This window comes from Trachypithecus francoisi, unplaced genomic scaffold (assembly GCF_009764315.1).
Source record: "Trachypithecus francoisi isolate TF-2019V2 unplaced genomic scaffold, Tfra_2.0 Lachesis_group11, whole genome shotgun sequence".
Taxonomy (NCBI): domain Eukaryota; kingdom Metazoa; phylum Chordata; class Mammalia; order Primates; family Cercopithecidae; genus Trachypithecus; species Trachypithecus francoisi.
In genome coordinates this window covers 47,598,483-47,613,921 of record NW_022681456.1, presented here as the reverse complement: position 1 = coordinate 47,613,921, position 15,439 = coordinate 47,598,483, and the positions used below count along the sequence as shown (strand labels likewise).

Here is a 15,439-nt window from a genome sequence, read left to right as displayed (position 1 = left end):
TTCATATAAATAATCGGGGGAGAGAGATTTTTAAGTCTTTTTTTGCTTTTTCCATAGCCTCACTTACACAAAAAATATGTTGTAAAGACACCACTTCTATGAGGAGGTATTCATTGTAGATGTACAGAAGTCAATGGAAACCTAAGTTTGCACAAAAAATAAACCAGATTATCATTCCACCCAACTGTATATTCCCACAGATGCTTAATAAAAGCTATCTGATGATATAATGAATTATCGATTCTTGAGGAAGTATATACAGTTGGTGATTAATTTTCAAAAACCATCATCCAACAAACTAATTTGTTGATTTAAAATTTTTCATATTACCCTTTTGACAATCAGTTGAAATTTAAAAACTAAGAGTATTTAAAAATATAAATGAAAATAGCATTAGCTATAGACTTATATTCAACTTCAGACATTAAAATAAATACAAGTGTGTATTGAGTAAAATTATGTCAACAATGTATAAATAAAAACTACCAATGTAATTAATATTTCTTTTAACGTATCCCATCCATTACTTTCCCTCCAAACGACAAAGGTAGCAAAAGAGGAAACAGGAGGACCTGTTTCAGAAACTGAACATATTGATTTAATTGGCTAAGAAGTCCAAATGCTAATACTCCTAATAATTAGCCATTCCTTTTGTGTTTTGGTGACATATATCCTCATACAATGTATATCAAATGGAATTTTTTGATTCACACCTGACATTTCAAAGTTTCCATTTTTGAATTCTCCTAGTCTTAAGTAAGTAGAACATTGTCTCCTTCGTTTGCTAGGCATAACGTTTTCCCCAACATCTAGGGCTCCATGATGCAAAATATCATTTTGTCGATCTTCTGTTCCAGTATTTACTTTAATTTTTTTAATTATAATTGGATTTTCAAATACAATCACAAAAACATCTCCTGTTGAAGGTGGTTTCCCCCAAAAGTACTCGTCAACACTACTGTAAGCCTTGCTTGCTTCATAATTTTCAAACACATTCATGTTGGTGTACAGACTTGCAGGGGGGTTATCAGGAATGTCAAATGACTCCTCTTCAAAATCATCATCCTTTAGCTTATTCTCTGTCCCTTTGTATGATGAATAATAGCCCATGTGCTGAAAGAGAGATGGTTTAAAACGGATCACATTTTTCTGAGCCAACAGACCCCGGAAATGAGTCAATAGCCAATCACAAGGCATTTCTTGATAAAACATTAATAAAAAATGTGCCAAACGTGGGAGATCATGAGAATGATAGAGTTTACCAATGTAGCCAAGCTTAGAGAATTCAAGAGTTACCCAGTAAGTTCCTTCTAGGGATGCAATGACTTTCTTGATGGCAGTTAAGAAATTTTTTGAACATCGAACATCATCTTCAAGCATTACATAATAGTCAGAAGTATTGGCACAAAAATTAAGCAGAAAAGCATAATCTACATTTTGCTTTGAACGAAATTTGACTCTATCTTCTGGATCATTGTAATTTCTTTTAAGGCCATCCAGGATTGGGTAATACTCCTCTGGGGCATGTATAACCATTAATCTTCCTGCAATAATATGGTGCGCAAATTTCTGTGTAATATCCTGGACCATGGCATCACGCCAGGAAGAATTAAAGTCTGCTAGGTGAACCACCACTGAAATTTCCTTCAGTTCTTCATAACTGGACTGCTCAAAAATCGACTTAATTGTCTCAAGTAAATAGTTTCCTTTTCTTCGCTTTACTGAAGAAAGTCCAATTGTAAGATACCCTGCAAAAAAGAATTCAGAAAGAATACAAATGTGAACTAGAAATACAGAAAAAGAAAAAGAGAGAAGATATTTATTCCTTAGACTTGCTACTTATTATATATTGAGTAAATATAGTAAATGACTATGCACAGAACATTTTATGATTAAAGTAATAAGCTAAATATATAAAGGCTATAAGTGCTTGGTACATAATTTATATTTTCTATGAAAAATATATAGCATCTTAAGCATAATAATGTATGAGTCCTATTACTGTGAACATTTATTGATGGAATTGTAAAAAGAAATGGTTTTAAGTGTTCTGCAGCTTAATACCCTCATATACGCCCATTAGAGAAGGTAGACAGGTATTTAGATAGCATGCAAGTTCCTTTTAAAAATAAAGTAAATAAAATGTTTTTTCTCTTTTGCAAAAAGAGAATAGTATTCACAGTTAAGGCTGATAAACTAGTTTCAAATGATACAAAATAAAAATAAGGGTAAGTCTTTCAATCATCTTTAAATTTTTTATAGAACACATCACATATTTTCAGTTTTCTTTTTTTCTTTTTTTGCTCTCATTATCTTGTACTAGACTTCATAATTGGACTTCACAATTTTATCTTGAAATGTACTTAGTATATTAATTAGAAAGCAAACAATATTATAAGACACATTCAAAAAACTTTAATTCTACATTGTTCCAAGACACAAGCATCACTTAAAAAACTTTTTGAAACACATTTTATAGTAATTTTGCCTGAATAAATTTTATTCAGATATTTAAAATCTAAAATTAGGAATTAGATATGTTTAGAGAATAAAATAAAACCCTGAGAAAAGACAGCTTGCCTCTGAGAAGGGTTAGAGGTCTTTCTATTGAAATATTTTTTAAAGCTCATTCTCATATGAATCAGAATTGAATAACATTTCTAAGCCACTATTTAGAAAATGGGGGAAATCTATATACAACAAGATCATTGTTTTAATACAGGCACCTGTATAATGTGGTTTGTATGATACTGAAAAAAGTCCCATTCAAAAAAAGAATTCTTACTAGTTCATCAGAGAGGTTGTGATTTACACATTTCATTTAAATACCTTAGCTTACAACTCAGACTTCTATTGAAACACAATATGTTATCTAGTACCATTAAACTTGAAGCCACCAAACTTCATTAATAATTATAGTCAACGCTTATGAAATACTGTCTACATAGGAGGCAGGAGTTTGGGCATTTTATCTGTAATATGCATCTTAAATGCTCAAAATGGTCTTTTGGGATAGATTTGCTATTACCATCATTCTGCTTTACAGATGAGGACACTAGGTCATGGTGAGATGATGTCACTCATTCAAAGTGGTACACTTAGTAGGTGATGTTGTGTCAGGATTCAAACTGTCCCACTCTTTTATCCTCTGTGTTACATTGCCTCTGGTAGAAAGCAGTTGGCATGTGTGCCAATAAACATTGGTAAATTTAGCATGGGAAAGGGGAATCGGTAATGTTCAAGCCAAGGTGGTGTAACAGATGAAAAATGAATGGCAGTCTTAGACAATTAGAAAGAAGCCTAAGAACAGTAGACATTTCAAATGGTAGAATGAAAGGAAATGAGATCTAAAGAAATCTAAATGAATTTAACAATTTCCTCAACCTAGTGATAACAAATACGCTCACATAAACAAGTCTTAAAAGAGAGGCCAATTTTTGTGGTCTCCACATAATTTATTAAGATCATGACAGCACTGTATTTTATTCTAAGAGCCATGGTTTTTGTTTTTGTTTTTTTGAAATGGAGTCTCGCTCTGTTGCCCAGGCTGGAATGCAGCTCCACCTCCCAGGTTCAGGCGATTCTGGTGTTTCGGCCTCTTCAGCCTCCCGAGTAGCTGGAATTACAGATGTACATGACCATGCCCAGCTAATTTTTGTATTTTTAGTAGAGAAGGGGTTTCACCATGTTGGCCAGGCTGGTCTTGAACTCCTGGCCTCAACTGATTCACTTTCCTTGGCCTCCCAAAGTGCTGGGATTACAGGCATGAGCCACCAAACCCAGCCTAAGATTTATATTTTACGCATTGAAACATTTAAACATCAGGCTGCATACTGCAATCAATAGCATTATAATTAAAATTGGTAATGCTTATACTTTCTTAGTGGTACGCTAATTAGATAATGGTACTTTTTGTAAGCTATGGTGTCTTAGAAATGTAGTATGTCATTTCTTGGCTCCAAATATTTTTTTTTTTTTACCTGATTGTAGTGTGTTCAATAGTTTCCTCCAAAAATTCATGTCTACCTGGAATCTCAGAATATAAATTTATTAGTAAATTTGATCTTTGCAGATATTAGTTAAGGATCTTGAGATGCAATAATTCTGGATTTAGATGTGGACCCTAAATTCAGTAACTTGTGTCTTTATAAAAAGAGGAAAAGACACAGAAAGACAAAGAGAAGGCCACTGATGATGGAGGCAGGAATTGGAGTGATGCTGCAAAGCCAAAGAGTACCAGAAGCGAAGCCACCAGAACCTGAAAGAGGCGAGGATTCTCCCTTAGAACTTTTGGAGGGAGGAAGTGGGGCCCTGCCAGAACCTTGATTTCAACCTCTGACTTCCAGAACCATGAGAGAATAAATTGGTCTTTTTTAAAAGCCAGTCACTTTGTGGTAATTCGTTATGGCAGACCTAGGAAACTAAAACACTGAGTTTCATTAATTAAAAAGTTGCGGTAAGTCATAAAACCAAACTGTTAGAGGTTAGAAAATGTAGCAATATGAACATAGGAATTTTTAAAAGTTACCTTCTAAATTTTAAAGTAAATCGATCTTTTTTCTAGTCACTCTATAACATCCTACAACAAAATCTCAAAAGACTCATGATTAGGCATTTTATTTAATTTTTTTGTTATTAAGCGTACTGGGTCAGTGAGTATAGTAGTTGGCAATTTGTGAAGAAACATTGAAGCTTTCTCCAAATAATTTATTATATGAGTAAAGCCCTTAAGCCTTTTTACTATGCATGTGAAACAAATTATCATTATTTTAATGCAAAATTTTTTTGTATTCTTTATTTAAATGTTTAAGGATACTTACGCTTTCTTTGTAAAGGTGTGGCAGCTAGGTAGCGATAGGTGACATTTATGGCTCCTGAGAAATTAGATAAATCCTTGAAAGTATGAACATAGCGTTCTGAATTCAGTTGATGTGTGGATGTTTCCCTTATAAGTTGTTTGTCTCCTTCCTAAATGCCAAGAAAGAGGCAAGAAAAATACATAAATAATAGATGGTCATGGATTAAATAAAGTTTCTTTTTTATACAATAAGTGTATGACTACAATATATAGTATGCAGGGTTATATAAATCTCAATTATTGACATCATAAGCTATAGCTCATCATCACTCACCTCATTTTTTACCTGGAGGTTCTGCTCCAGTAGCTCGCTCGCCTATTTTACTGTATATACAATTACACTTGTTTTTCTACAGGACACATTAATAATGGCAATCTATTAAAAAAAGAATTTCTACATGAAAACTCCCACTGCCATTATGCTACTTTTCAAATTGTATTTTTGACAATCATTTAGGGATCTCAAAATTGACAGTAATCTATTTTACAGTTTAAGGCTAGTTCCTACCATATTGCCTGATTTACTCTTCCTCAAGCACTCTCAGATAAAAAGATCACAGTGTCTCCATGATTATGAAACTATAGGAATGATTAGGAAGATGCGGTAGTGGACATAATATTTGCATTTTGAATAGTTTATTAAATAAGTCACTTATGTGGCTACTATCTAGCTGTTGAGAAGAGCTAGTTATGGGTGATATGGCAGTAATTTTTTTCATATGTCCTAAGATAACTTCAAATAGGATACATTTGCACCAAATGAAGGTAATATGTAGAGATCTAGGACTAATATTTCTCATGATAGTTAAGTTTGTGTGTGTGTGTGTGTGTGTGTGTGTGAGAGAGAGAGAGAGAGAGATTCTATTGGATGTAATGCCCAATCCTTTCATGGTTTAGATCCATTTTATTTATTTGGTGTTGGATTTTGCATGGCATTAAATCTTCAGGAAGGTTTATAGTCAAGAAAACATATTCATATTCAGATTAAAATATGTCCTTTACCCATTAATTGCCCTTCTTTGATATAAGCTAAATGGTAAATTTTGATTATCTCATCATCATTTGATCAAGCCTTTATTGGTCATACACTATTTGGAAAATGACTATTTGTTTGACTCATATGTGATTTACTAGAATTGGTAGAATACGTTTGAGAACAACCTAATTAGAAAGAAATGTTTGTCTCTCTCTCTCTCTCTTTTTTTTTTTAAATGTGCACTCTACTATGTGATTTTATTCATTTATTTTAATTAATTTTTTTTTTGAGATGGAGTCTGGATCTGTTGCCCAGGCTGGAGTGCAGTGACATGATCCCGACTCACTGCAACCTCCGCCTCCTGAGTTCAAGCCATTCTCCTGCTTCAGTCTCTCAAGTAGCTGGGATTACAGGCACACACCACCATGCCCAGCTAATTTTAGTATTATTTAGTAGAGACTACGTTTCGCCATGTTGGCCAGGCTGGTCTCAATCTCCTGACCTCAAGTGATCCACTCACCTCGGCCTCCCAAAGTGCTGGGATTATAGGTGTGAGCCAGCGCACCTGGCCTTATGTGGATTTATTTTATTCAGTATAGAAAGTCAAGCTAGGCATGTGCTAGCTATTAAGACTGTAGAGAAAGTAAATGGATTAAATAACTTTGGTCCTGCTATTTTTTTCTGTGGTCAAAATGTTAATTAAAGCCTTGTTCTAAAAAATTAGACAAAGCTCAGATATAAGTTTTACAACGAAAACATTCAATACTTTGCATCAATCTCAAGTGCCAGTGAAAAAGATGACTAACTCAAACTTTCAAATCTATGGCCAGACGTGACTATTCTTAGAATGAAAACTGAAAGTAGGGATCTTAACTAGAGGCTTCCAATATGGTCCTTACTAAATCAAGATTCATTCTGAATATCTTTTCTGTATATCCAATTATGTTTATAAGTCTAAATTTGGTATTTAATAGTGTATTTCTCTATTTTATACTACCTCTGATAATTTGGACCAAGAAATCCTTTAGTCCTTTATAAGTTCACAATGTGGAAAAGTGTGACTTTGTGTGGCTTTTACACAATGCCGTGGGTAAAAGCCATAAACATTCAAAGTACTTGAGATTAAACCTTAGATTCTAAATTACTTAGAAATATACTAATTGACTATCCACTGAATTCTGATTATTTTAAGTTCTTTATACATAAATATTTTCATTGGTGTCTATCTGCAAACCTATAAAACATCATTAAAGTTTAAAATAAACAAATTTAGAACTGCCAAAAAGTAACTAGTGACTCAGTTTAGTATCAATTATTTTAATATTAATGTAGTAGTGTACATAATTAATAATGCCTGGAAGAAATTTCTATAAAAAGCACAGTATTTACAGCACTAAATTCATTTTACCATTCTGTTCTTAGTTGATGTTACATTCTAAAGTAGGTGGAGGATATTGAATATCTCTTTAAAAACTCTATCCTGAACACATAAAATCTAGAAATTTTGTGTTATAAGATGGAGTGGATTCAGCCTGATTTAAGGACACAACAGAATATAAAAAGAAATGAAACTTATATGAAATCACTTTATTAAATTCTCAAGAACAAGCTTTTTTACACTTTTTAGCATAAATAAATAATGCAACTTTCACCTGAGTCAGCCTTGTTGGCTGCTTTCCAGAGGCATCTACCTGAACAGTCGGGGTCTCCCTGGATACCTTCTTTCTGTAGCTACTATGCTGTAGTATATTTCTCAGTAATAAGACAAGGCTTTATGACAATCATTTTCTGGAAGGGAATGCAATTCAATGAACTAGCTACAGACTAAATGTATACCCTTGTGGCTACTTTGAAGATGTTCACAGCCAAGAGGCTAAGTTGATTGGGCATGCAGTGTCTCTTCTACTTAGTTTGCCTTGTAACGGTGTTTGTCTCTTACCCTAAGCACAGCTTCCTTTTTCACTTAAAGGCACATATATCTCTAATACATAAGCAAATATGCTAAACTGCTAATATGCCTAGGGTTTCAGTCCACAAATGGATTTTCTAACAAAAAGAGGAGAATAGAATGTGTTAACTAACTCCGGAGACCTTACTAGTTCTAACTATCCACTTGAGATCTCCAAGTTAGAAGTATTATTTCCCAATATTTAAAAAGGGAGACAAAAAGAAAGATCTACTAATGTCTGTGCTTAGCAAATTGCATACATTGTGATAATCGGGAAGAAAGAAGAAAAATGAGTTCAGATAATTTTATTAAAAAATGAAATAAACACAGGTAAAAAGATCAAAAGGGAGATGTGTTAAAAAGGAATTGCATCATATTCTTGGAGGAGGCCAGTTTCCCATGGATATTATTCATTTTTAGAAGAATAATTGTAATGCAATTTAATATTAATCATTGAAAAAGTTTTCAATTTATAGCCTTGAAGCAAAATTCAGCTAAAATGCAATTTGGTTAAAAAACATCAGTCAGTAAATAGTAAATTGTTAAATAATAAAAATACTATCATCAAACATAGATCAAGGGATGAGTGCTGGAATTTAGCAATCACTTTAACTGATTTTTTCCAACTTTTGTAAGTATTTTAAAATAATAACTTTTAAAAGCTAAGAACCAATCTGTTTTCTGCACCTGAACTGATTTGCAAATTTGAGTAGATGTATTCCTAATACAATCAGAGAAATTTCATTGAGAAAGTAGCTTTAGTAGAAGAGCTCCTTCATTAAATCATACTATCTACATTTGATGGCTAGGACCAATGTTTAGATAGCACTGTAAAAATTTGCAAAACAGGAAAATAGCATTTTAGTTTCTAATTGACATATACTCTACTACTTCTTACTCATTTTACAGTGAATTTAAACAGGTTCTATTTCAAAAGACACAAGGGCATTTTGCACATTCAATGGTCCTTTGGGTTTGTTGAAAGTGAAAGATTAAAATTACACTGGAAACTGTGTTTTAAATTCAACGAGTCATTGAACATAGCAAGCCTGCAACCAATAACATGTGTTTGATTTACAAGATTTTATTTACTTCTACCAGTAGACACAGAATCAACAAATATATTTTTATTATAAAATTGAATCATTAAACAAGAGAATCTCTAGTTAACTTGTGATCTTTCATTATCTTAAGAAAAAAATAGCAAGAACACATGGGCATTGTTCTGTTGTCCTTATTATATCTCATATAACTAATAGGTTTTAAAAATATTCAAAAAAGCATAACGTTAGTATGTTTCTCCTATTTGCTAAGTTTGCATAATGATGCCTACTCAAATCCTGTTTAATCTTTGGTGATTTCAACCATTGTGCATCGAATGTGTAGAGAAACACGAAGGGTCCATAACATCCGAAACGCTATTTGAAGACAAAAAGCCTGGGCAAAGTCAAAATCTAGGATTCTGGCACAATTTCACCATCAAAGAACAGAGCTAAAGGATGTAAGATGTTTTACAGAGGACTTCTTAGGAATATCTGTACCAACTAAAATCATATGGTTGGATCATAGGATATAGCATAGTATCTGGCAAACAATAGTTAATCATCTAAAACTTTTTTTTTTTTTTTTGGAAATACTCTGTCTCTTTTAAGACACTAATTTAAACTCTCAGCATTTTTGCACGTGAAAATCACATTTTAGTTCCTGCTAGTTGTAAAGGTTTTGATTTCTGAAATATGTAAACTGTAATCAGGCTTTGATTTTCTGAAATCTATAAATATTAATAATAACATACAAATTAGGACAGATATTTTAGGCTCCATTAAGATAGAAAAAGTGAATAGCAATAATGACTATATTAATCTCATCAGATATGAAATGATGTGACAATAACAATAAGAAAAAAAGTCAAAACTAGCACATTAATTTTTCATAATTAGTCAGATTAAGCCCTTTTGCATATTATCATATTTTCCCTAAAAGAATCCTATTCATATGTAATCACCTACCAATATTTGGCATCTCATTTTAACTACTGAATAATTTACACATCAATGTCTTTATCTCTTGAGATCTTTTCAGTGGGTATAAATATAAAACAGAGTGGCCATCTGGGTCTATTAAAAATCCAAATAAGACGTTACACATTGTAATAAAATATTACTTATACAAATAGCACAATTAAAAAGCATTGTTAATTAGACAATGGAATTTTGAAAATTTCAGTGATAATATAAAAAAGTACAGGAAACAAGGACTAATACTTTCTAAGCAGATTTTGTTCATTCTATACATTTCAAATGGAAAACCCAAAATCTTAATGGTTCCACATAATATTAATTCTGCATAGTGATGATAGCTAACTTATTTGTAATTATGTGTCCACATTTGGAGCACAAAATAAACAGCATTAAAATATCGGAAAATGATTCAAAACAAGTGTAATGTTGATGTATGGTTCATACAAAAAATAGACAATATACATGTTTTAATTTTGCTCAAACTAAGTCTTCTCCAATAGCTTGAGACTGAAGTTAGATTACAGTGGGACTATTTCTTGTTTGACTTATGCCTTATTTTGAAGAAAAGACAATTAACCTCCAAAACTTACCAGAACATAGCTATCTTCAATGTACAAGTTCATAAAAAGGAGAAAAATGACAAGAACTCCCAAGAATGACACTGTAGAACGTTTTCGCAGGCATCTCATTTTATCAAGTATTTCAAAAATATGTTTCATTTGATGAAATTTAAACATTCTCTTCTGTGGAAAAGAGGCACAGAATTACTAGCAGTTGGTTTTGGATGAAAATATTTCTTTATCATATATATAAAAGTCAGGTCCTTGTAAAATCTTATCTTTCAAATGTTTGAATTAAAATTCTGTTCCCAATTTCAAACATAAGGTTGGCACAGATCATTAATTAATATGTAAACATAAGATCAATGCAGTGGTTTATATTAATGTGAGTAAATAAAAATAAAAAGCAAGCCTCATAGTTACTGATGAAAAAAAGATGAACTTTGGTCATAATAATGTAAAAAAACAGGCCTCTGATGAGAAACAGTACAAAAGCCCAACAGAGAAACAGTCAAGTCCACTGTCATCAGTGAGGTATAACTTCAAGGTAACATTTACCTCTCATATTGTAGCATAATGAAAATAAAAGAAAAAAGCAGAATTATGGGCCTAATATTAATCTCAGAGTAGATGTCAACTGAAAATATTTAACTGGGAATCTGGGTAGAGTAAAGAAAAGTGACAAAGAAGTTAAGGCTGTGGAGTAAATCCAAACATATGTTTGAAAGCTTCTGGGTTACAATTGCCTTGCTTATTTTTCCAATGATTCTTGTTAAATCAGGGTGAATCCTATAGTATTATATTAACATTTCCTTGATATCTACTAATTAGTAGTTTAGCTGTTTGAAATAATTCATGTACTACACAAAGGCAAAACGAGAGTCAGAATGATTTGTGAAAACCTAATTTAAAAAATTTTACTCTTTTCTATTTTGTGTTATTTTCCAACCAAAGATTCCTTTACATTATTCACTGTTTCATAAAAAAAGTATAAACACATCTGAAGTGCTCAACGAACTAGAAAAATCACAATTTGTCTAAAATCAACACATTGATAACCTGAAAATAGAGCCACTTAGAGTTGTGTAATGAATCTCCTTGGGTTTATCTTTATGATGAAGTATTTATGTGTAAGGAAGACTTTAGAAAGTGAAAAATGTCTGTCCCCTATAATCTTAGAACTAATCCTAGAACATAGCTGGCAAATCTTCTCTTCAATGAATTAATGCAAGGGAGAATTCATGGGTCCTTATAAATTATAGTAAAAATATTAAAAATTAGAAGAAAGTCTTAATATATGTGAAGAACAAAATAATTCTAAAAAATAAAGAATTATGAAAATGTTATACCTATTACTGTCCATTTTCTCTGATCATATTTTTCTTAAGGGTTATTTTTCTTATTAATTTGTAGAAATTGTAAATATGTGTATAAATATGCAAACATAGATGCACATAAATGTATATCCTGAGGATTTGGGTGATATATAACATTTCAAGTAGTATGAGAACTGGTAAATAATGCTTTGGAGGCAATACTGTAGTTCTGTTATGGGATCTTCGGAGTGTTGCTTTTCTGATCAGAAATCTCTGTGGCTGGTGGCATCTTGCCAAAGTCCTCGTCCTGCATCCAGGAAGAATGAGGTATCCAGACAAGTGGAGGGTGAGCAAGATGAAGAGGAGATTTATTGAGAGTTAGAACCACCCAGACGAGACCAGCAGTGGGTAGGTCCTCTCTGTAGACAGGTTGACCTGTCAAGTGTTCAGCACTTAGTAGAGAGGGTAGTTCCTCTCTGTTTCTGGTTGATTCATCCTCTTCTCAGCAGACAAGGTAGCCCTTCTCTGCAGGTGACTACCCCATCATCTCTCCATCCTCTCTGCTCTGGCTGAACCTGGGGCTTTTATGGGCCTCAGATGGGAGGAAGCACATGTCAACTGATCCATGGACAACCATGGGCAGGTTCAGAAAAGGCACCACAAGTTCTCAGTCTGGTCTGCAGGACTGGCAGTCTGGCCCCCAGGCTTCAGGCCTTTATTGGCCTGAAGGTTGGGCTTCACTGGGGACCCACCTTCCTTCCCCCAGAAGTCTGTCTGCCTCCCACTACTGTCCATAGCCTCCAGGCTGCTCACACCAATGGGCACCTGCAGGTCAGTGACAAGACACCCTCAGCACCCTCCTTGATTATCCTTCCCACACTCGTGGGTGCCCAAAGCCTGGACAGTGCTGAGATGACAAGCGGCTGGCATGTCAGCACTGCCCAGAGCTGACATTACAGGCGTGAGTCTGAGATGTTGCATCTTGGTGGAACTCAGTTTCTAGGCATGGTGGCTCATGCCTCAAATCCCAGCTTTTAGGGGGGCAGAGGTAAGAAGATAGCTTGAGCCCAGGAGTATGAGACCTGCTTGGGCAATATAGTGAGACCTCATTCTCCACAAAAAGGAAAAAGTTTACTTCACAGTTTCCAGATGAGATTTCATCAGAGCAGGTCCTGGAAGTTTCCACCATCCTGATGACAATATGGCAGGGGTGGTGACCAGCAAGACATCTTCAGAAGTGGCCCTACCTTTTCAAAGGGCAGACAAAGGCACCACCAGCCACATACGTTTCTGGCCAGAAAAGCAACACCCCAAAGATCCTGTAACATTTTGGGGGCTCATCCAGGGTCTGTAGAAAGGTAAGTAAAAGTGAATCTGCTTTTACTGTCCTTTTTTTGGAGTCTGTAAATTCCACAACAGTCAAAATGAAAGAAAAATACTGGACCTTTGTCAGTCAGTTAAAAGTGACTAGCACAGCTACCAGGACTCAAGACATGGAGAACAGACTTTCTGGGGAGGACATTGTCAATCCTCCATCACCCTCAGGTGTTGAGAATGTTGGCTTTGTTTCAACCAAGTTTCTTTTCATGAATATCTAGCTGTCACATAGGACTGAAAGAAAATCTTGGTGCAACTGAGGGTATCTGGCTAAGGCTACACCTTGTGTTATCCAAAGGCCCTTGGACTAACTCCAGTCCCCGACTGCCCATTAGGGTGTTGGCACTTGGACCTCAGTTTTTCCTATCATTCTTTCTTTCTTTCTTTTGTGGTTGTCAAGGTTCCCATCTCTTCTTTATATACAATGTTAAATGTTAAAGATGTTGTTGCAAACCAGAGATATTACTGGGTGGAATGTGGAATTGGCTTAGTCATCAAAAGTATAAAATGGAAAGTTAAGAACACCACAGACAAAGCAAAGTGTGCGTTGGCATCTGCACATAAATTTGTGGCAAACATGTTTTTGTCATTTCCTTTGTTGCCAACTTAGTGTCAAGCACCCTGAAGTATCAAACAGAAACATGACCTCAGGAAGAAATCTGTTCTGTGAATGTGAGGGCAAAATGGTCCAAGGCCCCATATGTGCAGGCCTTCTTTGCCTTGCAGGGCAATTCGGACCTTTGTCAATATTGTAGGATTAATTAAGCCCTCCTAGTGGCCATCTCAGGAGAGGCTGCAAGAGAAAGTCCCAGGGAAATAGTGAAGCAAACCCCAGAGGTGCCTCCAGCGGGGGAATCAACCTCCTTTGCTCTTGCTCTTTCCTATGCGAGTTCTCTCTTAAGCTTGCCCCAGCCTAAAAATCTTCATTTTAGGCAGGTCCCAGTCTCAACCGCTCCAATAACAGATGCCTGGTGAATATGGCACCATTAAGGTCCAGGTTCCCTTTTCAAATTAAAGGGGGTCTTGGCAAGTTTCCAGATGGTTTTGACAGGTATATAGAGGCGTTCTAGAACTTAACCTAAGTGTTTGAGCTCTCCTGGAAGGATTCATATTACTTTTGAGTCAAACCCTAACCACCACTGAAAAGTAGGGAATCATGCAAGTGGCAGAGAATTTTGGAAATGAACTTTATATCTTATATAGGGCCACGGATAGGGAGGAGTTGGAAGAATGGCAGTACCATTGGTGGATCAGTTGGAAGAATGACAGTACCATTGGAGGACCAGATGGAAGAATGGCAGTACCACTGGAGGACCCAAAATGAGCCCCCAATGATACAATGAGAGAAAGGAGGAGGAAACACTTTTAGGTTTGCACACTGGAAGGCTTACAAGGGACAGGGTCCAGCCTCTCAATAGAACTGAGCTATCCATGGTAGACCAGGGATTTGATGGGAATCACACATTTGATGGGAGTTCATCAGGGGGCTGGAGGGGCCTTGGTGAAATGTGATTCTCCATCTCCTGATTTGGTTAAGGGACAGCTGGTCCTAGGAGATGAGTTAATCGCACAGGTGGCCCCTGATGTCAGGAGGGGGCTGCAGAAATGGGTTGTGGGACCAGATGGTACTTTGGAGGGCCTCCTGGGAGTGGCCACTTCAGCATTTCACAGTGGGAACCATGAGGAAATCCAGAAAAGAGAGGGGAGATACAGTAAAAAGGCAGAGGCTTCCAGTAACCACTTTGTGGACTTGCGCACCCCAGAGTCCCCAAGATGCATTTGTTGGTTACTGCAAATGTGGTAGGAGGGACTGTCTAGACAGCAGGAGGAGGCCAGGTAGTGGGGGCAGGCATCACTGAGCCTGTGTAGATGGTGGCATGGGGTCCTTTCTGGGTCCCCAAAGGTGCAGATTGCAGAGAAGTCTGGATTCTGCACCCGGGAGGGCAGCTGCAGTGGCTCCTAGGGAAGGCGAGGCTCCTGCCCAAGCAGTGGCATGGGAAGTCCGGGCCAGCCTCCCTGCTGCAGCTGGCATCTTGGCAGCAGTCGCTCTTGATGGGCCACTGCTACCATTAGTTCTGTCAGCAATAATGTGAAATAGAACAAAACAACAACAAAACCCCAGGATATAATTCCCAAGAGCTGACAAAGAAATACAGAAGTCCTTAGAGAATAATGATGGTCTTCTAAATTCTAACATCCAAATCTTGCAAATTGATCCTCCCAAATCCATTCACAATACAGAATAGGAAATTCACTTTCCACGGTGTATACCCCCAGAGTAACTATGATACAGACAATTAGCACAAACCTTAACTTTCATTTAATTGAGAACATTTACACCCAGGGTCATCAGAATAGGCGGAGAAGCCCAAACCAGAGCAAA

At 35.7% G+C, this 15,439-nt stretch overlaps 1 protein-coding gene across 3 annotated transcripts in view; it reads right to left on the bottom strand.

Moving 5' to 3' along the window:
• Positions 1-575: 575 nt before the first annotated feature.
• The window catches only part of MGAT4C (MGAT4 family member C), a 291,648-nt gene continuing 276,784 nt past the window's right edge, over positions 576-15,439 (bottom strand). For all 3 annotated transcript variants that reach the window (XM_033221133.1, XM_033221132.1, XM_033221134.1), the window contains 3 exons: positions 10,394-10,546; positions 4,821-4,968; positions 576-1,748 (listed from right to left, as the gene is read on the bottom strand). In XM_033221133.1, the coding sequence (XP_033077024.1) occupies positions 607-1,748; positions 4,821-4,968; positions 10,394-10,540 (1,437 nt within the window). In that variant the 5' untranslated portion in view covers positions 10,541-10,546 and the 3' untranslated portion in view covers positions 576-606. The remainder of the gene's footprint in view (positions 1,749-4,820; positions 4,969-10,393; positions 10,547-15,439) is intronic.